General features: G+C 43.1%; 1 protein-coding gene across 1 annotated transcript in view; it reads left to right on the top strand.

Annotated features, from left to right (window-relative positions):
• RFX4 (regulatory factor X4) overlaps positions 1 to 24,924 on the top strand; it is a 108,380-nt gene extending 83,456 nt beyond the window's left edge. The window contains exons 16-18 of the mRNA XM_059726193.1: positions 5,915 to 6,077; positions 11,003 to 11,141; positions 23,402 to 24,924. Coding sequence (XP_059582176.1) covers positions 5,915 to 6,077; positions 11,003 to 11,141; positions 23,402 to 23,674 — 575 coding nt within the window. The 3' untranslated portion in view covers positions 23,675 to 24,924. The remainder of the gene's footprint in view (positions 1 to 5,914; positions 6,078 to 11,002; positions 11,142 to 23,401) is intronic.
• The last annotated feature ends 1,341 nt before the right edge of the window (positions 24,925 to 26,265 follow it).

The raw sequence follows: 26,265 nt of genomic DNA, 5'->3' as shown, positions 1-26,265 counted from the left end.
CTCTCTATCATAATATTTCTCTCTAGGCTCAGCTCTGCTAGGGTAAAGCCTCAGGAAGGAAACGGCCTTGCTAATTTGAAGAAAGCTGAGGAGGGGCGAGGAGGCAGCTGCCATCTTGATAGCTGGCTGCCCTTCATGTCCCCCACCCCTCAGCACAGATTGGTAGAGAGACCACGGTGGGGGGAGGAGGGACAAGGGGGTAGCTGCCATCTTGTCTGCTGTCCTTCATGCCATCCCACCAGCTGGCTCCTTCCCCTCCCAACAGTGAGGACCACTGACTCCCATTGGGGAGCCAGCATTTTATTTTTATGAAGTTTTTTGTTGTTGTTGATTTTGTGGATTTCACAGACAATCCCAGATTTTGTAGTTTCTGTGAAATCTGTGAAACCACAAATTAAGTAGGTCCCTACATATGAGTAAGGTGACAGAAGAAAAGGAAAAATCACATATGGAGGACATGGCAGTGTTTTCCCTTGTGAATTGTGAAGTTTCTTGACTAGCCAAGACTGCTGTAAAAGTGCAGGGTTCTAGGGCACGGGTGGCCAACTTGCAGCATGCATGCCATAAGTGGCATGGGTAGCCTCTCTTTGTGGCATACAGAAGATCAGGGAGGGGACAGGCAGCACAGCAGCAGATAGGGCAAAGAACAGAAAGCAAAGCAGCAGATTAGGCGGGGAGCACAGAGAAGGAAGCAGAAAGCAGAGCAGCTGATTGAGCAAGGAGAATTTGGCTGGGAGCAGAAAGCAGACCAGCAGGTCAGGGAAGGGAAAGGGTATCAGTGGACCACTTGGGAAGAGTGCTGAGCTAATTTGTGGCATGCCTGCTAAAAAGCTTGGCCCCCACTGTCCTAGGATATAAGTTAGTATTTTGAATATATCACAGTTGATCAAAAAATGCAATAGAAATTTTAAAAAGAATAGAACCAATTGCTCATTAAAAGGAAGGCTAAAATGGCTGACACATTAGATTTTGATAGTATTTCAAACTCATGAAAAATGGAAAATGACAAAGAAAAATGTTTACAAGAAAGAGAAGAAAAATACAAATGTTACATTCAGAAATTAAGAAAAAATGGCAAATGTCTCATCTGCACAAGAAAGTTTTTTCTGTTTTAACTATACTGGTGACACTGGTATAGTTAAATAGGCACATTCCTCCTAGTGCATTATTCCTTTTAAAAAGTGTTCATTTATAGCAGGGGTGGGAAATTATCTGGGCCTAGGGGCCACATAGGGAGTTTTGGTGAGTTGCTGCAAAAACTCACCAAAACTCCCTATGTGGGATGGGGCTGCAGGTGGGAGGAGAGCAGTGCTCAGGTGCAAGATGGGGGGTGAGGCTAGGATCAGGGGGCAGGGTCACAGGCCCCTGCCCTGTGGGGGCCATGTGAGGGGGGGAGTATATGTGGGGGGACAGGGGGGGGCGCTGCCTGGGCACTAGGTCCTGGGAGCTAGCTGGGGAGGGGGGGGACAGGGGACATAAGCAGCAGAGCTCACCCAGGCAATGCGGTCCATGGTTGCCCCCACAGCACTTCACATGGGGCTGAGCCCCCCGCAAGGCAATCCCTGCTGGAAGCTGTCTGCACTGGCTCAGCCCCATGCAGAGCGCTGCAGGATTTAATTAACTGATGAGTGGCCCCCTGCAGGCCAAATCGAATCAGTTGGTAGGTTGGATTCAGCTCGCAGGCTGTATTTTGCCCACACCTGCTTTATAGGTATGAAATCTTAGGCTTATTTAGGTTTAGGAAGAAGAGAATTTACTGGTATAAATGTGACAAGCATATCACTGCACCTATACTACAGCTTGTATCAGTATAACTGTGTTGGGTGGAAAAATCATTTCCCACTCAAAATACTGATAATATTCTTAAGGATAGATAGGGACCTACGTCGCAGTTTTGCAGATTTCACAGACACCGTGACATCTGGGATTGTCCATGAAATCCACAAAATCAACCAGAAAAAATCTGGCTCCCCAGTAGGAGCCAGCAGTCCTCACTGCTGGGAGGGGAAGGTGCCAGCTGCCACACAGTGTGGCTTGAAGGACAAAAGATGACAGCTACTCACTCATCCCTCCCGCTCCTCCCAGGGCCTTCCCAATCAGCGCTGACAGGTGGAGGGGCATGAAGGGCAAACAGCCAGCAAGTTGATCCTTCCTCCCCCCTGAGGCCTCTTAGCCAATCAATGCCATGGCATGGGGCCTCTCTGCCAATAAGCACCAAGGGGCAGGACTGCCACAAAATGCCCACAAAATTGACTGTGTACACTATGATCAGGCTGCAAAAAACCTTTTGTCTCACTGTGTTTTAAGTAGATCCCTAAGTACAGACCAAAGCTTAGTGTTCATTCAGTGCCAACATGAAAAATCAAAGAATTTGGAAATGCAAGATCCAGATCAGCTGAACTACCCATCTTTCCATGCTGATAAGGAACTGATAAGGATTAGGTTGTTTTTTAATCTGTTTTCTTGCTACTTATCTGTGAATCTAGCCACTAGATCTCGGAAAATATATTTAAAAGCAATTATGTTGCTTGGCTTTAACTTTTTTTTTAAATTTAGGTCAATATAAAAACTGAAAATATTTTATAGATCTAGAAAACTCATCTGAATCTTTACCAGTAGGTTGGAGCTTGTTAATTTAAAGCATGATAATGTTTTTTTCTTTGTGGTATTACCAGTAAAAGTTAACTATTAAACTTGCATTTTAATCTTTTTGCTTTCACTTGCTGGTCAAACACAAAAGCAGCAAGTCAAGTCACTGTATTTACATGACACCTAGCTAGACTAAGGTAAAACCTCCATAAAGCGCTCCTGTGTAAAACATCTGGGATGCTCAGCTAACATTTTATTTAAATTTTCCTGTTGAATTACTGAAAGTTCAGAAAGGATTGTAGCTAATTATCCTTTTAAATCACAAAGGCCAGATTAATGATTGCTCAAATGACACCAATATGGCAATAAAAGTGACAGGTATATGGTTGACTATGCAGTCCTCTCTTAAAGCCTGTGATTACTCATTTGCTAATGTAATTGCTGTTAGAAAAACCTGAATTGGCTTACAGAAACTCTAAACTGTAAGCCTTCACTAATAGGTAACTAATCATTTCTCCACCTCCTAGTCAAGACACTTTCATCTCAGTTGCAAAAAAAGGATATTAGTATTAAAGAGTAATTTCACTAGTTCAGTAGCAAATGCTTAGTCAGTGTTGCCAGCTCTCATTACTTTAGTATGACATAATAGGATACACATGAACCTGAGACACTATCAGCTTCTTGTTTAAAAATAAAAGTAAGCTTCTAGTCCCCATGCTTGCACAGCGAAGCTGGGCAATGCAAGCCTTACAGGCTCGGATCTCAGAAGGCAAAAAAACCCCAAGCCCCAAATGTATTATTTATAAGACAGTCTCCTGATTTTATGGTAACTGACTCATGAGCTTTAAACCTGTGGGGATAACAGTATCACTTACTAATGGGTATGATGCCTACAACTGCAAGTATCCCAGTGACATTTATGGGCTCAATGCACTATTACCCTACACCTTGTATAGTCACTTACACTAATGCAAAGTGGTTGTAAAGTGCTGCCATTATGCCAGTAGCATTTTACAACCCCTTTCCACTAGCATAAATGACTGCACAAGAGGCAAAGCAACAGCTCATCAAGCCATAAGGGACAATTCACAGTAATAAGGACAATATGTGTTCATAATATCCGGCCCTTGGTACAAATCATACTTCTATGAATGAAATATGCTGGCAGCTTTGGCTTTGCTGTGTGATAGTACAACAGGGCTGTTGTTGGACTTTTAGCTGGTCTATTTATATGTTGTGCCTCCTACAAGTCAAATGGCCTCTCACTTCAGCATTCTCAGAAATGTAATCTGTCAAAAAAAAAAAAAAAAGAAAGTAAAACTTTTTTTCAAACCCTGAATGCTCAAAGCACAAGGAAGGAAGTGTTGTCAAACTTTTTTGTTTAGTTCAGGATGCTCTTTGTTCCAGGAGCGGCCAGTGGCTAAAAGACTTCTGGACTTCAGTCTTTTGACCCAGGGAAGTCAGTGGGATTGATAGTAGAAGAAGTACAGGATTGGGACCCTAGTTCAAATTAAAACAGCTCATATTAGTTGATATGTGCTTTCCATCTTGTGGTATCTGAATAGCTCCCAAAGTAGTAAGAAGTGTACATTCAAAGGTTGCTCTGGAATGTCTATTTTTTTTTCCTTTCTTTACACCATGTCTTTCTCTTTCTTCTAGTCAATAGGAATGGGACTTTTTTTTCATAATGTAGTGCCATTCAGAGAAAAGTAAGGGAATATGTTTTTTGCATTTTGATCTGAGATGATCTTGTTTTTAAATCATCCTGGTCTCTTTGGTGTGGGAAGGCAGAAAATCCAAATTTATGGGCCACTTGAATTTCCTATGCACATATGACTCTTACTCCTAGGTTAACAGGTCCCTTGTTCTCAACCAGGGTGCTTTGAAATCCTTTTAAGGGTGCTGGGAGATGCCACACAAAATTAGCTGTTAGATGGGCAAATATGTACACCATGATTCACAGGACATAAGCCCAGAGATTCCAGATTGGAATCCATAGTCTGAAACCTTCGGACCTGTTGTGGTTTTCCTGAGCTCTTTACAACAGAAAAAATGCTCTATTACTTTCCCATAGTCAAAAAATGAGTGAAAGCTAAGATCTAGCATTTTCTGAGAGGTGCCTTGAATCTAAAATGTTGAAAACAACTGTTCTAAGGTAACACAGCTGATGCAGAAGGTTATGGCAAAGATTATCCCACAAATCAGAATAAAATATCATGAAATCTTTGTTGGGAAAGACAACATATGAAATGAATGAATATATGAAATAAAAGTGAGGACTAAAGCATTGTTTAGCCTATTTCAGAACGGAAAACCTGTGAAGTCCCCACATGCACTCAGCTTTCTTTAACTAGCTAACAAAGGAATGAATCAGAGCTGCAGGAGATGATTTGGTTTATTTGCAGTGGTTGGGTCTTCCTGTTGTGTCAAAGGGTCTAATTCAGAGAGGAAAGTTTGCCCTGTTATCAGGCCTAAATTCACTGTCAGGCTTTTGGTGAATTCAGAGGCAGTCTCAGATGTGTACAGTTTTCTCCAGATCAGGTGATCAGGTAAATAATTCCTTGCAGGGGGATGTCCTTTATTCTGGGACTGAATTTTTGATTCTGGGACTTTGAGCCTGACAAGCTTGGGCGCATCCACATGGGCCCCGACTGTGCAGTACCTGCCAGAACTGTGCAGTCCCAGCAGCACACAGTTATTTTTAGATGCCATGTCGCTGTAGCGACAAGCTACATCACGTAGTGATGTAGCTACAGTGATGTAGCTTGTCGCTACAGCAATGTAGATGCACCCAGTGACTATAGTCTGCACTAGTTTAGCCGGGTGCAGTTTAGGGTATGTTTATGTTGCATGATCCAGCACTGTCTAGAAATACCTGAGTTAATTCTGAACAAGAAAGCCAAGGTATTAGAAGCATTATAGCTGCATTAGCAGGTGCTCCACCCAGATCAATATACCCTGCTTCTCATCAGGTCTAATTGTTCAGACCCAGGTCAAGTATCTATACACAGCACTGCCTTGTGCCATGTAGATATAGTCTTCATGACTGCTACAGGGAAAGGGAGATTAGAATTCATTGCATGTTTTGTGTCCAGGGGTTGTATTTCAGAAGTGCCAGTAATGTTCAGGTTTTCTGCCAGTATCATGTATTCCACCTACTTGTATCTTGCATCTATTGGTATCTCAGTCATGGGTGTTTTGTTGTTCCTGCCATACCCTTTACATTACCTTCTCAGATTACTTCTCTCCAGCAGTTTCAAAATGACACATTTCCCAAGATTAGAGCTTAAGTTAATTGAGGATGACATTCTTGTTTGGTACACAGGAGCTATGCAGTCCTACACATGGTCCCTCACGTACACCGTGACAACAGCTGCTGGGTCACCTGCTGAAAACTCTCAACAGCTGCCCTGCATGAGGAGTCCTCATGTACCATCTTCATCTGTCACACACAGGATACCTGTTTATCCTCACAGAGAAGAGCATGGGTAGGTCATTTCCCTTTGTGTTTTATTTATTGGTTTTAAACACTCATTAAAACTTGCAATCATTTTTTTCAAGGGCACCTGAAATCCAAGATCTATTTTGTGATGTGACAGAAGTCTATTTCAAATGTGTTGCTATGTAGTATATTGTGCCAGATGTTTCCAGTTGGCATCTGTGTGCCAAGTTTGTTTAGTGAAAATATATAAGAGATTATTCTTGGGAGTTGCTCTTCATCTTTGGAACTCCCTCCCCTGTGAAGTCCGTCATAGCCCAAGACTGGAAATCTTTTTGGAAACAATGTAAGACCTTGTTATTTGGGCAGGCTTTTAGCAAGTAAAGTTTTGGGGTATTGTTTAGGGAAGGATTTTTTTATCATTTACTATTTTCTTTTTATATTTTACCTGTTTTTATTACTTGCCTTGTTTTTATTATGAGCTATCCTGAGTCTTTTTGGGGGAAGGTGGCATGTAAATCAAATCAATAAACAATCCTAGCCAAAAATAGATGGAGACTTGGAAAGAGTCGTAAAGGGAAAAGGCAGAGATGGTATAATGGTATCATTCTAATTCTGATCCCTGATATTTTACTGTTGTTCTAGACCATCCAAATTAACCGATCCTACCTATACCAGGTTCATTAACAATGAACCAACCAGTTCTGGTGTTTGGAAAAATAGACAACTTAGAACCAGAAAGAAGAACCAAATTGCTTCTCAAATGACAAAAATGTAGCCAGGCCTCTGAAAAATGCTGATCCATTGAAGTAACCACAAGTGCAAAAGTCAATGAACACTTTACAAACCTTAACTAAGAAGCATAACACTTTCATACCAGCCACTGAAGAAAGGGCTATGCATGCATCTGGTTTAGAGTATCATGGTCAAACCTCATTTGCCCTCTAAGCATTAGTAGTAGTAATCACTGTAGTCAAATCATGTGTGTCTATTTGGAGACTTGTAGGAAAACTAACATTTTCATATTTCACTTTCTATGTGGTTTGACTACAGTGAGAATTTCATGATACTGGACTTGTGTGAGAATGAATCCAGTAACTTACTGTAGGCTGTTTTGGGACTCAAAACTCAATACATAGTGCCTTTCAAAGGTCCACTCAAATATTCAATATAACACTCACTTAAAATCATAGAAATGTGTGATTTGTTAGATGTTATTTGCAGAGAGAAAAAGAAAAATAGGAGACCTAAACTGGAAAGAGAAATAGGGTATGGATCTATTGCTATACTGCAGGGAGGGCGGGATGTGTTTTAAGGAAATTAATTATAACCTTAAAGTTTACCAGTTCAAACACAGGGTAAGCCTGAGAAGCTAGGCAAGAAGATCATAGTTGGTACAAAGATTTCCAGGTTTCCAGTGAAAGCTAAATAACCACAAATGGGCACAATTTATCCTGGGACAGAGGCCAGCCAAAAGGGTTATGTATCATCAAGGTCTATGGCATATTCAGGCTTTGAGCTGTTCTTCTGCCCAGAGTAAATTTTAGATTAAATGTAGACTCTCACCTTACCAGCATACATGAATAGGGAAAAGAGCTTCTGGATTTTCAAGCAAAATTGCTGCAGGAGTTGCTACCAGTCAGTGTGGAGGATGATCCCCTCTGGAATGTAAAAGCTTTACTGAGTACTTAAATGAAGAGAGTACTGAAAGAGATCAAAGCTTTTTCCACTGATTATATTTTACCGTATAACAGGGCTGAAGGCAGAGGGTGCAGCTTTTTTTGAGTTACCTTCAGAAAATATAAAACAGTAATAGGTATTTTGTTTGTTTCATTTTCTGCATAAATGAGGAAACCTCTATCTTGGGGCTAGGGGTGCCAAATAAAGTGAAAGGTTGCTGATAAAAGGTGCTTCTGTGAATGTAAATGCAGAGGAGTCATCAATGTTTCCCTCTAAATTTTCAGGGAGGGCAACGTTACATAGTATAGGGACCTAGCCCTCCAGAAGGTACTGAGATAGTGACATTCAGCTGTGGTTGAGAGGAGAAGAGATTTATCTGCCTATTTGTGCTGGTGGAAAAATTGATGCTAACAGAACTGTTACATGCTACATTTCTTTCTCCCTTAAATGTGTCCTTTTTACGCTGTTTACTGAAGTCAAAACAGGAATCAGTGGAACAGTATTCTAGTCTATAGAGGTTTAGGTAGCCATTGCTAGTATTTGAACAACTTCCAGTAGGTCATTCAACTTTGTAACTAATATCAGTCCATAGTAGTTTGTTCTCTTATCTTCCTCAGGAAGGAGAGTTGGCAGTTGAATTGAAAGTTATTTTTTTATGGCTTTTATTTTAATTAATGCCATTGCTGTTGATATTGTGTGACTTGTTAAAATACATACATTGCCACATGTTTGTATTAGAGAAAGCAAGGTAGATGAAATGGAAGGTGGTAAAGCTGTATGATGATCTGCAGTTCCCGTGAGTTCATTCTGCTCTCTCGGACCAGCCTTAAGAAACAGGATGCTCTGTCTCCTACACAGATCTTGCTGACCCTTTTTTGAGAGAGTTTCATTGCAGCAAGGGAACAGAGTTGTTTTTTTCCTGGATCTGTAAGTGATCTTTTAGACATCCTGAGCCCAAGCTATTGAACATGTAGAGTATAAGGACCAAGTTCTTAAACATAATTCAAGTCTGTGGGACACCAGTGTAGACAGAAGAAGAAAGGTTTGAATGTACTTGCAGAGCCCGAGTTGATGAGACTTTGTGCCCAGTTATGTCACCATACTCTTGTCTAGCTGAAAAGTGATGCAGCTGTGAGTAACTGAGGTGAGATCATCTTCTTCCTGAATGGGATGGTATCTCCTGACCAAGTGGAGATGAGAGAAAAAGTTATGCCCAGAAGTTGCTAAATAGAACTTAGGATCAGCAAGAAATCTCAACTCACTCCTGAATTACGGACTGAGTTGACCAGCTGTGGGTGTTCACCTTGAAGCAAAGGAGACTGCTCCACAGAATGATGTAAGAATATATGATGTAAGGCTTCCAGCTGACAGACAGAACTTCTTTTGTCAGTCTCTTGAACAAGGCTGCCCAGGAGACTGGAGCAAGGAACAAACAAGGCTGTCTAAACATGGAATAACATATAAACAGGATGTAGGAACTCCCAGGCGTGTCCTTCCTTCTCTTCACAAGGAATCTGGACAAGCTGTATCCTGTGGACAGTGCCTGGATCAATGCTGGTGTATTTGAAGGGGTGAGGACAGAGCCAGGGAGCCACCACTTTTCACAATGTGGTCTAATGCATTTTTTAGCAGAAATAGGCCACAGCCATGGCAGGAGGAACCATGCTGCCATCAGCTGCACACAGAAAGCTGTCCTGATAGGCCAGTGTCCTTTGCGGAAAACACATGTATTCAGGACAGCACTTAAGCACAAGCTTGGGTAATGCTAATACCTACCCTTTGATCCCTGGCCCTGTGCTGCATATTGCATTACAGAGTGAAGAGAAGCTTCTGGCCCCAAGGTTTGAAGGAATCCTTTCCCAACTGGGTGTTCTGCCTTTTGTAAACTGTCTGTTCATCTGGCTGGGAGTGCTGTACAATTTCCTAAAGTGCTAATGTAAGAGTAATGGAAGATTGTTGAAACCCCTCCATATTGTGCTTTTACACTGAGCACCCTACAGGTGACACATACTAAAATCAATTTAGAAAAAGTGAACAACTACCTTGCCCCTCTCCAAAGTGTATCACCTGTCACTTCTTTTCCCCTGCACTGTGCTCTATTTCTATTCAGCATGCACTAGAGCATGGGAAGGGCTGGCACAGGGGCTATCTGGGGGCAGGGAAGGGTGGATGAAGGCTGCAGCAGTGGTGGCAGTCCCCAAAGGAAAGGCCATGGGCACTGCTGGAGTAGTGGGGGCAGGCACAGGGTGCCAAATGGGAGAGCAGAGCATTTATCTCCTCACAGAGGGAGATCTTGTGGCACACTTCCATTGCTCTCCCATGGTACACCCTTTGGGAATCACTGGTCTAGCACTTGGATGGCCATGCAGAGATGGGGAGAGAATAGGAAGTTTCCAGTCCCTCGCCCTTCTGCATAACCTAATTAAAGGTTGACAGGAAACTGTGGTCAGCTGCACAGGGTGGGTATGAAAGAGGGTAGAAAATTAGTGCACCACGCCCAGCACAACTTTGGAACAAGTCTCCTGACAAAGTGGGAATGTGGTTTAATTCCAAAGAAGTTCAGCCCTTAGGGGCCAGTTCTTCCACTCCCATACTGAACTGGACTTTTCTGTGCAGGTAGCTTCACCGAACCATTGCTAGGAGGAAGGAACCACATGTTAGTAAGAATGGTAGAACCAGTCCCTTGCAGGGGTCAGTAAGATGTGGCTTCTGGGCTTGATCTGGCCCAAGAAGTAGTTGGATCTGACCTGTGAAGGTCTGATCTGGCATGGGGGATCCACAGCATGCAGTTGCACCATGTCACCTCATCCTTTCTGCAGCACCCCCCTCTGCTTCCTGCTACTCTCATGCCTGTATTTGCCCTTGCCACAGAATTTGCCCCTCTCCATTAGTGGTGAGAATAAACCCAGGCAGTTTAGATACTCTCAGGGGGGTGGAGATTTGTGGCCCATGGTGTGGGCTGGGTGACAAGCATTAGCCCATGGCAGGAAAAGTTTGCTGACCCTTGGCTTAGAGAGCTACACAAATGATTGTGTGATTTCAAATGTTTGCTACCACCCAGACACACTGAGTGACCACCACTCCGTTTCCTCTCTGTAAGAGACATAATTTCATTATGTGCTTCTTTGGGTTGAGTTGGGAGTAGATTTTGAACACTCTTTCTCCAAGTTAACATTCTCCTGGGGAAACTCGTGTCAAATATCTATTGCATATCATTAGAAAAATATATCAGCACAGTTAGCTGGAATGCAGTTATTGTGAGTACTAAGAGGTGTTGTTTAATTTACATTTTAGATATACAGGAAGCTACAATTATGGCAGCTATAGCAACCAGCACCCTCACCCAATGCAGAGTCAGTATCCATCTCTACCACATGATACTGCCATTTCTGGACCACTTCACTACTCAGCTTATCACAGAAGCTCTTCACAGGTAAGACTCTTTTTAAATTGTTAGTGCTTGTTTTTACATATTAAATAAGTACTTTAAAAAATCTCTATTCAACATTCAAGCAACTGTAAGTCACCTCTAATGACTGATATTTCCATGTTACATCCTAATGTTTATACATCCTGATGTTTATATTCAGCCTTTCCAGGCTATATTGGTCTATAATTTCTCAGAGGCATTTTCATCCTGGCTGTAGATGCTTTTTTTTTTTTTTTTTTTTTTTAACTGAATGTTATTTTATTTTGCAAAATTGTTTGGAGTGCTAGAGCCTTAAATATAACTAGCAGGATACCAAAAATGTTTCTTTACCAAGCACTAGTCTAAACATCAATTTAAGTAACAGAACACTTGTACTAGCTGTTCTGAACTGGAACAGATGTCTTATTTGAAATAAAACTGTCCTAAAACAGAAATACTGACCTAATGCAGAGGCTATAATTTAGGAACTTTTGCCCAAGACAGGAGAGTGGGTAAGGGATTTTCCAATTAAAAAACATTTCTCACAAATAATCAATTAATTGCACAAAAGAGTTTGTTTAAATATGTCTCCCAATTTGAAAAACATTTTTACATAAACATTTATGAAATTGTCAAAATAGCATTTTCAACTTTTCAAAATTGTGCTTTCACTAAAAAAATTTTAAAAATGTAAACATCAAAATAGAAATGAAATGGTTTGAAATGACTGAAGTAGTGTTTTATCTGAATTTGTGAACAACTATTTTTGGATTATTATACCATTGCAATTTTCAAGATTTGTATTTTTTTTTCTCCCTATTCAAGATGAGAAAAGGTTTCAAATGCTTGCAGGGTATGGACACCCATTTTCTACACATTTCTGTTAGTGTATTTGACATTTTATCCTTCTGAGGGAAAGTCATATGTTTCAAGTTGTGAAAAATATAGCTTGAATTACAGCTCTTAACAGAGGCTCATTATTTTACTAGTCATAAAAATTAGACTTTTTTCCTTTGAAATATTCAGTTGGAGTTCTGGATTCAGGAATAGCAAGGTGAGATTTGCCATTGATTTCAGTGGAGCCACAATTTCACCCATATTTATCATCATACAGTTACTTTAAAAATGTTTAACACATGGCCCAGTTATATTGCTCAATCTAGTGTGCAACTGTGAATGAAATATGCATTTATTAAAGTTGTTGGGGCTAGAAATAACTTGAGGTGATTTAAAGCCATTCTGTTGGTTGCTCCAAAATAGCCCCTTACCACTTATTAACATGCATTGGACTTCTGTTGCATTTCACATTTAGGACTGATGTCAGGTACTCGAATGAAAAAACTATGGGCCTAACTTACTCCAGTTAAGATTTAATTTTAGTGAAGTTCGGCTGGCATGAAACTGGAGTAGCACAATGGCGAATCATCCCTTATGTCTTCTAGCTCAGGTTTATTCTCACTTACTGTGCTCCTAGCATTTTGTTTCTGAGTTTATTGTGAAGAATTCTGGGATGGCTTTCCATAAAAGGCACTATCTGAGCTGACTTTGGATTGTAAGGTTTATAGCATACATTAACTACAGTATTTTGGTACTTCAGTTCATCGGACTGGGCATGTCCAGGGGTGGATCCAAGGTGGGGTGGTAGTGCAGTTGCATCCCTCCCTGTCCCCCCCCAACTTTGGCTGTGTAGTGAATATGCAGTGGGCTTTCTGAGCTCACCAGCATGTCAGTGCAACTCCATGTGGAGCTTACACACAGCTCTGGAACCCAGTAGGTGAGCACTACAGCTGCTTGCCCTCTCCTCCCTCTTTCTCCAACTTCAACCCTGCTGAATTCAGTGGCAGGGGAAAAGAAGAGACCTGGGCTCTGCAGCTGCATGAAAGCAGGGGCTCCAACCAGCCCCCGTGCCAACCAGCTGTTGAGTTCAAAGCTCTCTGAGCTCACTGACATCCAGGATCACTGTGAGGGCGAAGCAGCCATACCCCATTCGGCTATGTGTCCCACGTGCAGAGAGCTCTCTTCACTGCACGCATGCCACACTGCCAAAGAGGGTATAACTGCACCTGCCTTTGCTACGATCCTGAATCCTCCCATGGGCTTGTCAGAACCAATGTGCAGTCTAGGGGGGGCAGGCACAGCTACTGGAAGCAAGAATGAAGTGGTTCTACTAATCATGGCCTAATTATGTATTGAACTGGAACCCCGATTCTTTTCCCAGTTGTATCACTGGCCTGCTGGGTGACCTTAGGTAAATCAGTTTCTCTCTCTTTGCCTTAGTTTCGTTACCTGTGTAATGAGGATAACGATTCAGACTTCATTTGTAAAGCATGTCTCTCTGAAGGAAAATCTCTGTCTACAAACTAGGTAGAGCAGATTGCAGAGAGAGTCCTCCTGTGACCTCCCACACACCTCCCTTACACCTGGTCCCATGCTTTTTATCTGTAGTAAGGAGGAGTGGTGAAATCTGTTGCACTAGCCCACATGTATATTTTAGTTAGTAGCAGCCAACTTGGACTGAAATTTCTTGTTCAAAAGAAGTGTTTGTTATCATTCACATTTAGTTTAAATCTAAAAGCCTTGTTTAGCACAATTTCATATGCAATTTATCATGTCTTTTGTGCCTAGGAGCCAAACTGGAAAGGAGTCTCCTTGTGCTTGGCACTGTACAAGCAGAGCAAGTGACAGTCCTGCCCCACACAGCTTATAGTGTAAATCAGTGGTGCTCAGCCTTTTGGCTGTGTGGGCCACACGAATGGCATGAGGTCAGTCTGTGGGCTGAAATGGACCCTGGATATCCGTATCAGGCCTAAACACCCAGATTGTGCGTGCAGCCTTGCCTGGCTCCCATGTGCTGGGACTGGCCCCCATAGACCAGGCTCAAGCCCTGGGGCCATTTGCTGCTACCACCCAGTCCCACATGCTGGGATCACAGCCCCGGGGCCCTGCACCACCTCCTCCCAGCCTTGTCCACTGGGATTGGGCCCTGCACTGCCCTGCACATCTGATCTAGCACATAAGGCCACAGCTCACAGGGTTCCCCACAGATGGATGACACAGCATAGGGGGTCTAATTGGCCCATGGACCAGGGCTTGAGACCCCTGATCTAAATAAACATGACAAATGGACAGAGTAGGAAGGTGGCAGTTAACCTACGAGCAGACTGAACAGCATGGCTAGTGACAGACATTCAAAAACCCTGAGCCTGAATTGATTCCATCTTTGCAGGTTAATCTAACCTGCATACATTGAATTGATTTGCAAGTGAACAAACATTCACTTTTAATTCCAGAAATGCAGGCACATGCCTGCAGTGGCTCAGGCTAGAAGCCAGGGGGTGCTAGAGCAAGCCCTCCCTTCCCTTTGGTAGCAGCCGCAAGGCTGGAGGGAAGCTGACCTGAGAGGCGTAGCCAGTAGGCCTGTGCAAATAAGGAAGTACTCAATTCAGATTTGGATTTGGCCGATTTGGAGAACAGCGATTCAATTTGGTGATTTGAATCACTGACCCCATTCAAGTTAGCCAAATCGGCTTTTGAAAGATTCGGTGCTGATTCGCAGAGATTCAGTGATTCGGATCGGCTGGTGAGAGGCAGGCACAACCAGGCAGCTGCAAGTTCTCTCGCAGCTCCTCCAGCTGTGCCTGCCTCTTCTGGGGCCGGGGGAGCCATGGGAGAAGCCCCTATGGCTGCCCTGCCTGGCTCCAGCCTCCCAGCACTTAAAAAAAAAACAAAAACAGACCCCCCCACTCCCCCCAAAAAAACATGCTCCATGCTCACCGGCTGCAATCAGGGCCTCTGGGGGGATCCCCCCACTCACCTGGCACCCGCATAGCAGCTGCCTCATGTCTCATGGCTGTGCGCTGTCTAGGAGCTGGGGTGAGCACTGCCAGGTTCTGGGTGACTGCTGCAGCCGGTGAGTGCGGTGCTTTTTTTGTTTTAAAGTGCTGGGAGGCTGGGGCCAGGCAGGGCAGCCATGGGGGCTTTTCCCACGGCTCCCCCAACCCAGGGAGAGGCAGGCACAGCCAGAGGAGCCGTGGGAGAACCTGCAGCCACCTGGCTGTGCCTGCCTCTCCCCAGCCAATCTAAATCTCTGAATCTCTGAATTTTTCCTGAATCAGTTCAGATCCTTCGACTGATTCAGACCTTTTAATAGGTCTCCCAATTCAATTCAGCTTTTGAGATTTGGCCCCCAAATCAGGCCGAATCTCCTCTGAATCAAATCAGTGACTGAAGCTTTGCACAGCCCTAGTAGCCAGGCCCTGGAAGGCCACTAAGTATGGTTTTGGAGGTCTTTAAACCCCCACCCTGGCCTGCAGGGACCCCAGCCAGGCTGTGCCTAGAGGGAGAGTGGGAAAACAGCCCTTGCCAGGCTTGTCCCTGAGGCCAGACACTGGATGGGCACCCCCTCAAGCAAAAGGTGGTGGAGGAGGATTAAACTCCTCTGGCTCCCCTCTGGGGCACAGGGACCCCCAGCCAGGGTCTGCCCAGCTTTCTCCCTGCTTGCACAGTGGGGGGCCTGGCCAGAGCTGGTTGGCATGGCCCTGCCATCTGCCCGGTGCTGGAGCTGCAGGGCTGAGCCAGGCCAGTCCACAGGTGCAGCTGAGGGCGGACACACAGGGGACAGCCCAGGCTGGGCTGTGGAGGTCAGGCCTTTGTCTTGGACTGGGGGCACAGGCAATGGCTGGCCAAGCCGCAGACTGTCCAGGCTGACTTTGAAGTGCTGGTGGGCCTGGAGCCCAGCAGCTGCCTGCTGAGGGGGCTTGCAGCCCCCACTGTGTTCCTGTCCTGTGCAACACCTGTCAGCTGTAGCCGCACCACAGGCTGTGCGCTGGCTGGGGCCAGTGGGGCTCTTCTGCCTCCCTTGCCTCCAGCTGCTGCTGCCATGTGGCTCTGGGTGGGCGGGTAGAAGCTTTAGCCCCATGGCTTCTGCCCAGTTCACAGAGCTCTGGCTCCAGCTCTGGGTGCTTTCTACCCCTCCATGCCCCCTCTCCCCCCACCCCGGGGCTGCTCATCATACCAGGCAGGCAGAACAGGTAGAAGGCAATTGGAGCTGGAGCTAGAGCTCCAGGAACTGGGCTAAAGCTTCCACCCACATAGGGTGGCGCTGCGCAGTGGGGCAGGAGCAGGAGATGCAGCCGGAGGTGAGGGGAGCAGAACAGCCCTGCCGAGCCCAGCCACTGCGTGGCTTCCCTTCACCTCCAGTAGCTGCTCCCCCTCCCACTCCTGCTCCTGCCTCAGTTGCAGTCCCCCAGTGGGAGAGGGAAGGTAGGAGGGAATAAACCCCTTCCCTGCTCTGTTCACCTCCAGGGGCCATGCCGGCTGGTGTCTGGCTATGTCCCTGCCCCCAGCTAGAAAGCAGAGGGGCAGGGCCAGCCCTGCTCTCTGGAGCAGACAGCGTACCCCAGCCCATAAAGAGCATGCTGGGGGACTCTGGTTTAACTTAAACCAAGAAGGGGTCTAGGACAGAAATTCTATAAACCGGTTTGACTCAAATCAGTTAAGTCTGATACTACATTCAACCAGGTGTATCTTAAATCATTTTTGGCCATTTTGAAACCGGTTTATGTGCACTGAACTTTTGTTCTGTTACAGGTTTAAACCAGTTTCTGATTTCTTAAACCAGTTTATGTGTAACTTCTGTCCTTAGCCTTTGGCTGCTAACATCAGGTTGGCTTCTGGATGTTTTTTTGGTTTTGCTCTGTTGCTTAATTTCTTTCAGTGGGGTTATGATTGGGAGGGAATAAGTCTAGGGGAAGACAAGGGGAGAGCCAGGACTGGGAGGGGTAGAAGCAAATAGCCAATCAGCTTACAGGAGGGAATATCTGGAGTGCAAACTGTAGAAAGCAGACCAAAGACCTCACTAGCGTCCATGAGCTGCTACTTGAGCTGCTGTGTTTGCCTCTATCTCCAGATGACTCATCTATACATTATCACCTCCCTGAAGTTCTGTTAGATGACTCAGAGTTTTGCAATTGATCCGATTTGGTATGGGATTGGGTTTACATGCAGAATCTTTCCAAAGGCATCTCAGTCTTCACCTGATGCATTATTATTTTAAATCTAGTACCTTCCACTGGCATGTGCCAACCGCTTTTAGATCATTACACCCTGGATCTGGCTCAGCACTCAAAGCACAGTGCAGCCCACACTATGAAGTGACTGACTACCTGGTCTTCCAGGCAACTGTGCAGAACTGTGCAAGCTCAAATGAGGCTCTTTCTCCCGTCACTTAGGGAATGGGCCTGGAAATTTTGGCAGCTGGGGAGCAGTAGCAGCATTAATTGCCTCAATTCTGGGGGGGGGGGGGGGGGGGGCACGTGCACCCCCGTGCACCTGCTACCAGTCGCCTAGGACTCTGGATTGCACCAGCCAGAACTGGCATGCCAGCCCTATGCTGGATCAGGCTTGTGGATTGACTGTACATGCAGGTTCTGGCCCACGGGGCCTGGAGGTTGAAGACCACAGCACTAGATAGTACACATTTATATTAACAAGTCAATTTTTTCTTTGCTCCTCTTAATGATCCCATTAGCGTCAGATGCACAGGCTCATTTTACTATGCTTCCTAGGTAAAAGCCTGGGTTGTACTGCTCGGTGATGTAGCACAACACTCATTGCACAGGGCTTGTGGGAACCAAGGCAAAGGTCGCTTTAACCCTGCAATCCTGGGATGCAAATCACAGGGTTAAAGATGGATGTCTTAAAGTCCCAGAACTGCTGCATGGACCATACTGCAGTTGATAGACCCCTGCTGCACTGCATTTAACAGCCAGTCTCTGATGTGCCCCCAGGCCAAGTTTTATAAGGGGATCCTTGGACGACAGCATTACAAATGCCTACCACAGTGCCTGAAGTACGGAAATACTCTCTCAGCTAGAACTGGTGCTTTTAGGATCAGTTTCCTATACTTTGGCCCTTTTATCTGGCCTACAGGGATTGGGTGAGACCCCCTTCCCTTCCCCTGTCCCCCAACATACTATTTAACCTTAAAAAAAACAGGCAGATTAATTAAAAAATAGTTTCTCTATCTATCATTCTGTGCCAGGAGCCACCTCAATCCTGAAAACTGTAGTACATTTAGCATCAGTGTTGGGATTAATACTGATGTCATTAGCTCTTAAAATAATGATCACCATATCTGTGTCCCATCACAGACATTTGAATCATTGTTCTAAACTGTAGGGTATTTGCAACAGTCCACTGAACTGATTTGGACTAGATTGAAATAACTACATGTTTTTCTGAGAAAATAGAAAAGGATTTTTAAAAAGATCTTATTTTAAAAAAGTAATTATGGGTTACATTTTCAAAAACTCCACAAGTCCCATTTTCAAAAGCCCTTAAATCACTTTGTCATTTTTTTTTTTATATCTTTGATTGGCCAAAGGAAGTCAAACCTAGTTCTGTATAGAAAACAGCCATATCTAGCATTAAAAAGGCACTAGCAATAAAAGTCTTGAGATCATTACAGGTATAAATGTCCATAAAGTTCATTTATAACCACAACTTTAAAGCAGATATAACTTTGGAGTAGGTATTTGTGAATCTTAGAGGTGAAATTTGATGTGTATAAGAATGGCTTGCAATACATTTCAAAAGCATGAGCTAGTGCAGCATAAAGTTAGAGCCACATTTATAAGGAAAACATTTTGCTGTTTGGACAGACACACCTTTCACCTCCTTGCATAATCAGTCGGCTAGTTGGAAGGATAAGAATAAAGAGATTATTCTTCATTCTATTCTGAAGGAACTCAGACTTCATTGGTGGGAGGAGACTCTTAATGTCGTATTTTCTAAAATAATACTAAAAGAAATTGACTTAATTTTACATTTTGGGCAAGGCCTTAGCAATAATCAGCTTAAAGTCACCCACACTTAAAGGGTTTCTTGTTCAGTTTTAACAGCAGTAGCAGCAGCAAGCGTGAGTTAACCCAGAAAATGGTAATTTCCTGTCAAGAGCTCTCCAACAAATGTCGCCTTTATATCTGGCAAAGATCACTAGGCCCCAGTGTTTTGAGTTCAGCGTGCTTAAGCACTCTTCATTAAACCGGATGTAAAGTGTGAAAGGTGATTCAGGCAGCATGGGCAGGCATCCGCGCAGATGGCTATGCTTTGGACACTCCAACAAGGCTGAATAGATGCTTCATTGGTTGAGTTAATAGTCAGGCAGGGGCCAATGGGCACTTTAAAAATATTGTCTTTCAATGGTCTCTTCACTGTAGGGAAGAAGAAGTCACTGACTCATTTGCAATTAGTTGACCTACCATTACAAAACTTTCCATGTTGGATTCAGTCATAACAGAATTTATTGTAAAATAGTAGATATTTAGAGTCCATATTGTTTTCAAGCAATTATTCTTTTTATATTCATGACACATTCATAAACACAGCTGTGTCTGGGGTATTTGACTGCACAGAAAAGCAGCACACTGTATCCTGTCCTCTTACGCTCCGTCATTAGTCCTTGCTTTCTTATGGACCTCAGTGTGGCATATTAACTGAGAGTAAGGAGCCAGATTAACATTCTCTTTCAATACATAATGGTGATCATTCTGGGAAACTTAAAGCTTAAATTCAAGACTGTCATCTCTTTTATATGTCCACTGGCCAAGTGAACTAAATTCTGTCTCTCCCCTAAATGATGATATGGCATAAACAGCAGCTCCTGTGAAGTTACCCTGGAGACCATCCAGCTGAGTATGACTGAAGCTTCAGAATCTTGCTGTATATGGCAGAATGTCATGGTGGCAGAGGGGATTTGCCTGGGGGTGTACATGCAAGAAGGTCACTTCTCTGATCTAAACCATAGTCTTGGCATTACAAATTCCAATAGGAAATTGTAGCATGTCAGGCCCTAATCTGATTAGCAAAAGGGAAAGTTGCCTATAATATAGGGAAGAAAGGCAGGAGATATTTGGTGTATTATTATCAGAAAATAAAATTGCGTCTTTTAGGATGAAAGCTTCGCCCTATTGAAGTCAAAGGCAAAGCTGCATTGAGTTTTCTGTTAAACAAAGGTACTAGAAATTGGGTAATATAATAATTTATAAGTACATGTATGGAGATGAGAGGTGTTAAATGAAAGCACCGTTCACCTTTGACCTCTTCTTCTGTTGTCATTGACTAATTCATCTCCCTAGGACTTTGTGTAGCATTCTAAATCATTGAGCAGCTACCAGCAGCTGCCATGTTTTAAAGAAAACTGTCTTCCTCAGAAAAGGCTATGTCTCTTCCTTTGGAATGACTTCTGTTTAAAGTTAAGGAAGAATGACATTCTGGCATGTTGACAGCTTTCCAATATCTAAAATGTTGCAGTGCCAAGCCCAGTATCTTTCCTGCAAAACTAGCAGAAAGAGGAAATTCTCAGTGGGGCTGCTTGGCCAAGATTTAAAAAAAACACCTTAAAATGGTACTGTTGTTATGTATAGAGAAAACTAAACAAAATGTTTTGGAGGTTTCTACAAATCTCCCCAAAACCTGCACAAAAGCACTCACAATAAATACTTCGTCTGGTCAGCAAGGAAGTATAAAAATGGGAAGATGTATGGCCTTGTTGATGACTGAGGCTCCTAGGCCCAACCCAATATAATCAAAGAATAATGAAATGACATGGTCCATTTCACAGACCAAGAGAATTAATTTTCTATTTTCAACAGTTTGGCAATAAAATGAATAAATGTCTAACATGACAAGGACAAAGTTCATTTATATCACTACATGGACCTTGGCTTGCTCGCTGCTTCACATTATAAAGAAAAAGCAAATGTGACTCTACCTTTCTATCCTGCCTTCAGCATCTCTTCTCCTTAACAAGAGACAGATAGCCATCCTTTCTTGTCCCCAGTTTCCAACTTTCATGTCAGACAGCTGGTGAACAGAAAGATTCTTCTTCACATCTCTCTGGTCTGCCTATTTTTACAAGTCATTCAATAACCCCTGCACTTAGATCAACAGTGCTTTTTTCTGCAGAGGCTGACTTGTCAACTTTTAAGGGGATGAGTACCCTTCCTCTAAACATGGTCCTCTAGACCAGCATTTCTCAACTCATGGGTCACGACCCAAAACTGGCTTGCAAGAATATATGAAAGGGTCATGAACAGACTTTAAAAATGGATCAACAAACTTTAAAAATGAATTCTCCTTTAAAGGAGAAAAATGTGGGAAACTGTGGCTTTTCCCTGGCAGGCTGGCAGAATTCCACCCCAGCCCCCCAGCCCCACCCCTACCCCACACACTGTGGGGCTGGGGCCTGGAGGCAGCGGACAGTAGACAAGGAGTGAGGGGCACTGGGTCAGGACTGGCCATCCATGTTCACAAATGGGTCTCAGTACAAAAAAAGTTGAGAACCTCTGGTCTAGACATTTTTGCCTTTCTTCAGGATGCAGGTGAATGAACTAGGTGCGTAAAAAAGCAGTTCACAAAAGTGACTGGATAGTAATGGGTCTCCTTTTTTGTTAGAGCTGTGAGAAAAGTGCATCTGAGAAATTCAGCTTATTTTTCTCCAGCAAATAGCACTTTCGTTGAATATATTTGATGCTTGAATTAAATTATATTTTGAAAACTTGTTCTTATGCTGGGGATTGACTGCAATCATATTCAATACTCCACCTTTGAAGTGGAAACTCTCTCAGACAGTTGTGACTGGTTAGCCAGGTCACATGACTTTGTTTCCATTTCTTGATTGAATAAGCAGGCAAGCACTTTTACTTTCAAGTGCTTGCAGGTGCAAATTTAGGCTGTGATCCTGATGTATGATTTGGCCACTTGGGAAGACTCTGGCATCTTTGGAGAGCCTCCTTGTCCTTAGTAGAACTCAATTTGGTATAAGTCCATTCAGATGGACGAGACTGCAGGAGCAGTTTCTGAAAGTGCATACAATCTTAACATTTCACTTCCATGACTGTGCAAATAACAGTTGAGGTCTATGTGCAGCATGGCTATTTTTTTATTGTCTTTGCTGAATAATGGCATAGCATTCAGCAGTATGAAATGTATGTGTTAAGGCAAGGGCAATGCATAGGGGGTGCACATGAGTGCATGTGCACCCTGAGCGTGGTGGTGTGTCCTCTACAAAAAGTTGCCACTTGCCGCTCGCCACCTCCCTCCCCCACCCCCTGCGCCGCTGACAGCACCGGTGGTGTCTGAGGGTGGTCGCCACCCCCTGGTCAGCACTTATCACCCCCCTGCTGCTGCCAGCACTGTTGGCATCTGTGGGAGCTCCCGCTTACCGCCGTGCCCCACCAGCTGCCGGGGTCACACGTCGTTCGTGTTAAGGCTGAGAAACCTCTTATTTCCTTGCACAATCTCCAGCCTCTTTTCTTCTCTCATTATCCTAACACTTTCCTTTCTCTCCACTGCTGTCTGCTCCAGCATGCTTATTCCCATGTCTCTTTATGTTTAGTGCCTGTTCTTATCCCTTATCTTTTCATTCCATCCAGGAAGAGCACACACCAACTGCTGAAACTTCCTTAGCCTGACGAAGGGTTTTTGAACCTGAAAGCTTGCTTAATAATTGTTTTCCAACTATTTAAGTTGGTCTAATAAAAGATATCAGATTCACCTAAAGAACCTTGTCTGCCTATGTTCTTATCCCTAGCACACTCTCTTTTCCTTGTCTTGCTTCCCCCAGGAATGCTTTCCACGACATATCCAAGCCAAATCTCCCTTCCCCTCCAACACCCCAGCCCCAGTTTTTGGTTTGCTTCACAGTCTAACTGTACTAACTTCCCCAGGTAGAAAGAATTGCTTCCTGAATGCAGTTAGGCCCGATACACTGCCCTGAAACCTTATATAGTGAAACCACCAGAGTAGTAGCACAGAAGACTCATGTTACCCTGGTGTAAATGACTGCATATAATGTAAGACAATGGCTAATCAAGTTGATTAGGTCTCTTCAACATTCAGTTTTTTTTTCCCTTTGGTTCACAGTTGACCCTCTAAAACAGGATTGGCCAACCTGTGGCACACATGCCACAAGTGGCACTTGCAGCCTCTATGTGTGACGCACAGCAGATCAGTCAGGGAACAGAAAATAAAGCAGCAGATTGAGCAGAGAAAGGAGATCAGAGTGGCACTCAGGGAGGATGTGGGGCTTAATTTGTGGCAGGCCTTCCAAAAAAAGTTCGCCTGCACTGGTCCAAAACAATTCAGGATACTAATGTTGTTGCTGAAGGTGTGTTAACTTACTGATCTTAACCTTTACAGTAAAGGCATAAGTATCCTATTTCTGGTGTTGCTTTTTTTATGTGTATATTTAACATTATTTTCCATTTGTTTTTATTTCTAAGTATCCTTTCAATAGCCCAACATCCAGGATGGAGCCCTGTTTGATGAGCAGTACCCCAAGACTGCATCCAACCCCTGTAACTCCTCGCTGGCCAGAAGTCCCATCAGCAAACTCATGCTACACAAGTCCAACCGTGCACTCCACAAGATACGGAAACTCTAGTGACATGTACACTCCCTTGACCACTCGCAGAAATTCTGAATATGAGCACATGCAACACTTTCCTGGCTTTGCCTACATCAATGGAGAAGCCACTACAGGATGGGCTAAATGAAAATGACTGGTATAGCATGGGCCCATCTATTTAATAAAAACATAAAAACTTTATATTACATGAGACTTCACCTGGACATTCTTTAATTGACATGAAGATGGACTAGATCCTGGATGTCTTGGACTTGGACATATGGCAGACCAGTTTGACAGTATTCCTGTAAGCAAACAAGATTTAATTGTTACTATAAAGTATCGTGCAGGCCAAGCTGTGCCTTTTTTATAAAATTCTGTCCAGTGGTTTTACTCTTTGTGTGGTGTCAGCTTCAATGAGCCATTTATTCCCCCATTGACAAATGTTAACAAGACTTTAAAGAATAGTGCCAGAGAGCAATCTATTTATAATTTGAATTAAGGCAAAAAGCTTACTGTAAGCAAAGCTCTGGTACCTGCTCTTCATTTAACCACTGCTGAATTCTTTAAAGACATTCTGCCATGTCATCACTTGTTCTTAACAATTCCTCCTTTCAGCTCTTTAAATGGTATGCATTTATTATAGGCTTCAGTTTACACATAACATTGTATATTGATGCACCTTTCTGTTGATCCAGTGTTATCTTTACAAAAGAAGACGTGTAGCATTGAATTATTCACTGCCTTAAGTTGACTATTGTTCGTATTATATATGTATTTGTTTTAAGTTTGCACAATCTGGTTAAATACAACTGCTCTGGTCAGTAACAGCAAGATTAAGAAGGGACTTTAAGACTGGGGAGGTTTTGGACTCAGAGCCACATATGTTAAATATGATACTAAGCAATTATGTAAAAGTGACAATGCAAAACAAATTACTCATTTCATTACCTATTAACAGGTATGAAAACTGGGTTCCTCTGATTCCTTTATAAAATGATAATTCTATACACTTCTACAAGAAACAAAATTCAAAGCTGTGCCTTTGAACTTATTCTGTACTGTGTATGTGTGGAAAAAAATGTATTGTATTTTTGGGAGAATTTTCCTTAGACATTTTCTGTGAGTTTTGTAGCTATTTGTAAGTTTTTGTTAGAACTTATTAACATAGGTTTTCCTTCTGTATTATAAAATGCACCAAGCAATTATGGTGGACCTATTACCCTATGGGTAAGAAATAAATAAATGGAAATATGACATCAGGCATTTTAGTAATTGTTTTGTAAATAAAATCTTTGATAGCACCCAGTGTGATGATAACCATGTTTATGGCTAAAATGGAAATAAGTGTTATTTGTACAGTTGTGCAAGATATATGAAGGATTTTCACACACAAATAAAAAAGGCCTTGAAATTAAATAGATTCTATTTTAATTTGTTTAAACACAGAGACTTCTGAAGATTAATCTTAAATGTAATTAGCTGGCAAAGCACTTATGTGTGCGTGTTTCAGCATACATGCACAGTCAGATTTCAAAGGACTTCAGCGTGTTTGTAGTATATATCCATATTTATATCAGTGATTCTCAGCCTCATCCAACTCAAGGCACCTCTCAATTACTTTTGTGGATTGAGTGGCACCCAATTTCAAAAAATAATTTATATATTACAGTATTTACTTCCTTATAGTACTAGGGCTGGGCAGTGTGGGTAGAGTATTGTTCAGGAAGGGACAAGCCTGAGCCTGACACATCTGTTTATCTTATCTACTTATCTCCTTACACAGTCACTTATCTCCTCACCTCATGACACTCTTCAAAGGATCTGGCAACACCCCAGGATGCCCCACTATCCTAATCGAGACTATCTATATCTAAAGTCCTTTGCCAAATTGGGTCCATGTAGTTTACAGGCCAAATCCTGTTGGCTTTGCTCACTCAAGTAATTGCATTTCTTAAGGCAGGCCGGATTTGCCTCTTTATAAAAAGTTCAAGCCTTTTTAACAAGGATGATGCCAAAAAAAGGTTGAAAATGTCAAGGTCATTTTGTTCTTAGAACAGCAAATAAAAGGGCAATATTCTGTATGCCCAAATCTTCTTTTGGTGGATGACAGTTTGAGCTATACAATGACAGCAGGACTGAGGTAAAACTTGCAAGAAACAATTGATACTTTGCTAATCAAAAGTAATGAATCTGTGGGCTAGACAACATAAATTCCAAAATATCAGTTATATCAGTCCTTTCTGGCTGGAAGGGAGAGAAAGAAAAATATCCCTTTGTAGACTATCCCTTTGTGCCCTTTAGCATTTTACGAACAAGCTCAAATGCCATGGTGATATAAGCCCTATAAAAACTTAGGGAAGTAGATAGATAAAATGCAATCACCTCTCATGTAGAGGACTACAAGCAACCAGCCTAAGTACAACAGTGCTGGAAAGAGGGAATTTGGCCAAGGACATTCAACAAAGCCCTGCCCTTTATAAAAAGAGCCACAGGATCTTCAGTGCCTGCCCAGATTAGACAGGACCTTGGTTTTGAGGATCTCTCCCAAAATACCTCCACACATCCATTTTATTAGAAGGATGAAGGCCAGAACTGAGGCTTCCAGGATATTTAACCTGTAATTCAAGGAAACCTATTGCTACATTACAGGTCAGATGCTTCAACCACTAATTAATTTTCTTCCTGGACCACAGTGACTGAAACGGCTGTTGTGACTAAGTAGCTGAGTAGAAGTAC

The sequence above is a fragment of the Alligator mississippiensis genome, chromosome 4, assembly GCF_030867095.1.
Source record: "Alligator mississippiensis isolate rAllMis1 chromosome 4, rAllMis1, whole genome shotgun sequence".
Lineage (NCBI taxonomy): Eukaryota > Metazoa > Chordata > Crocodylia > Alligatoridae > Alligator > Alligator mississippiensis.
Note: the sequence above shows the minus strand (reverse complement) of the source record. Positions and strands in the feature narration are given on the sequence as shown.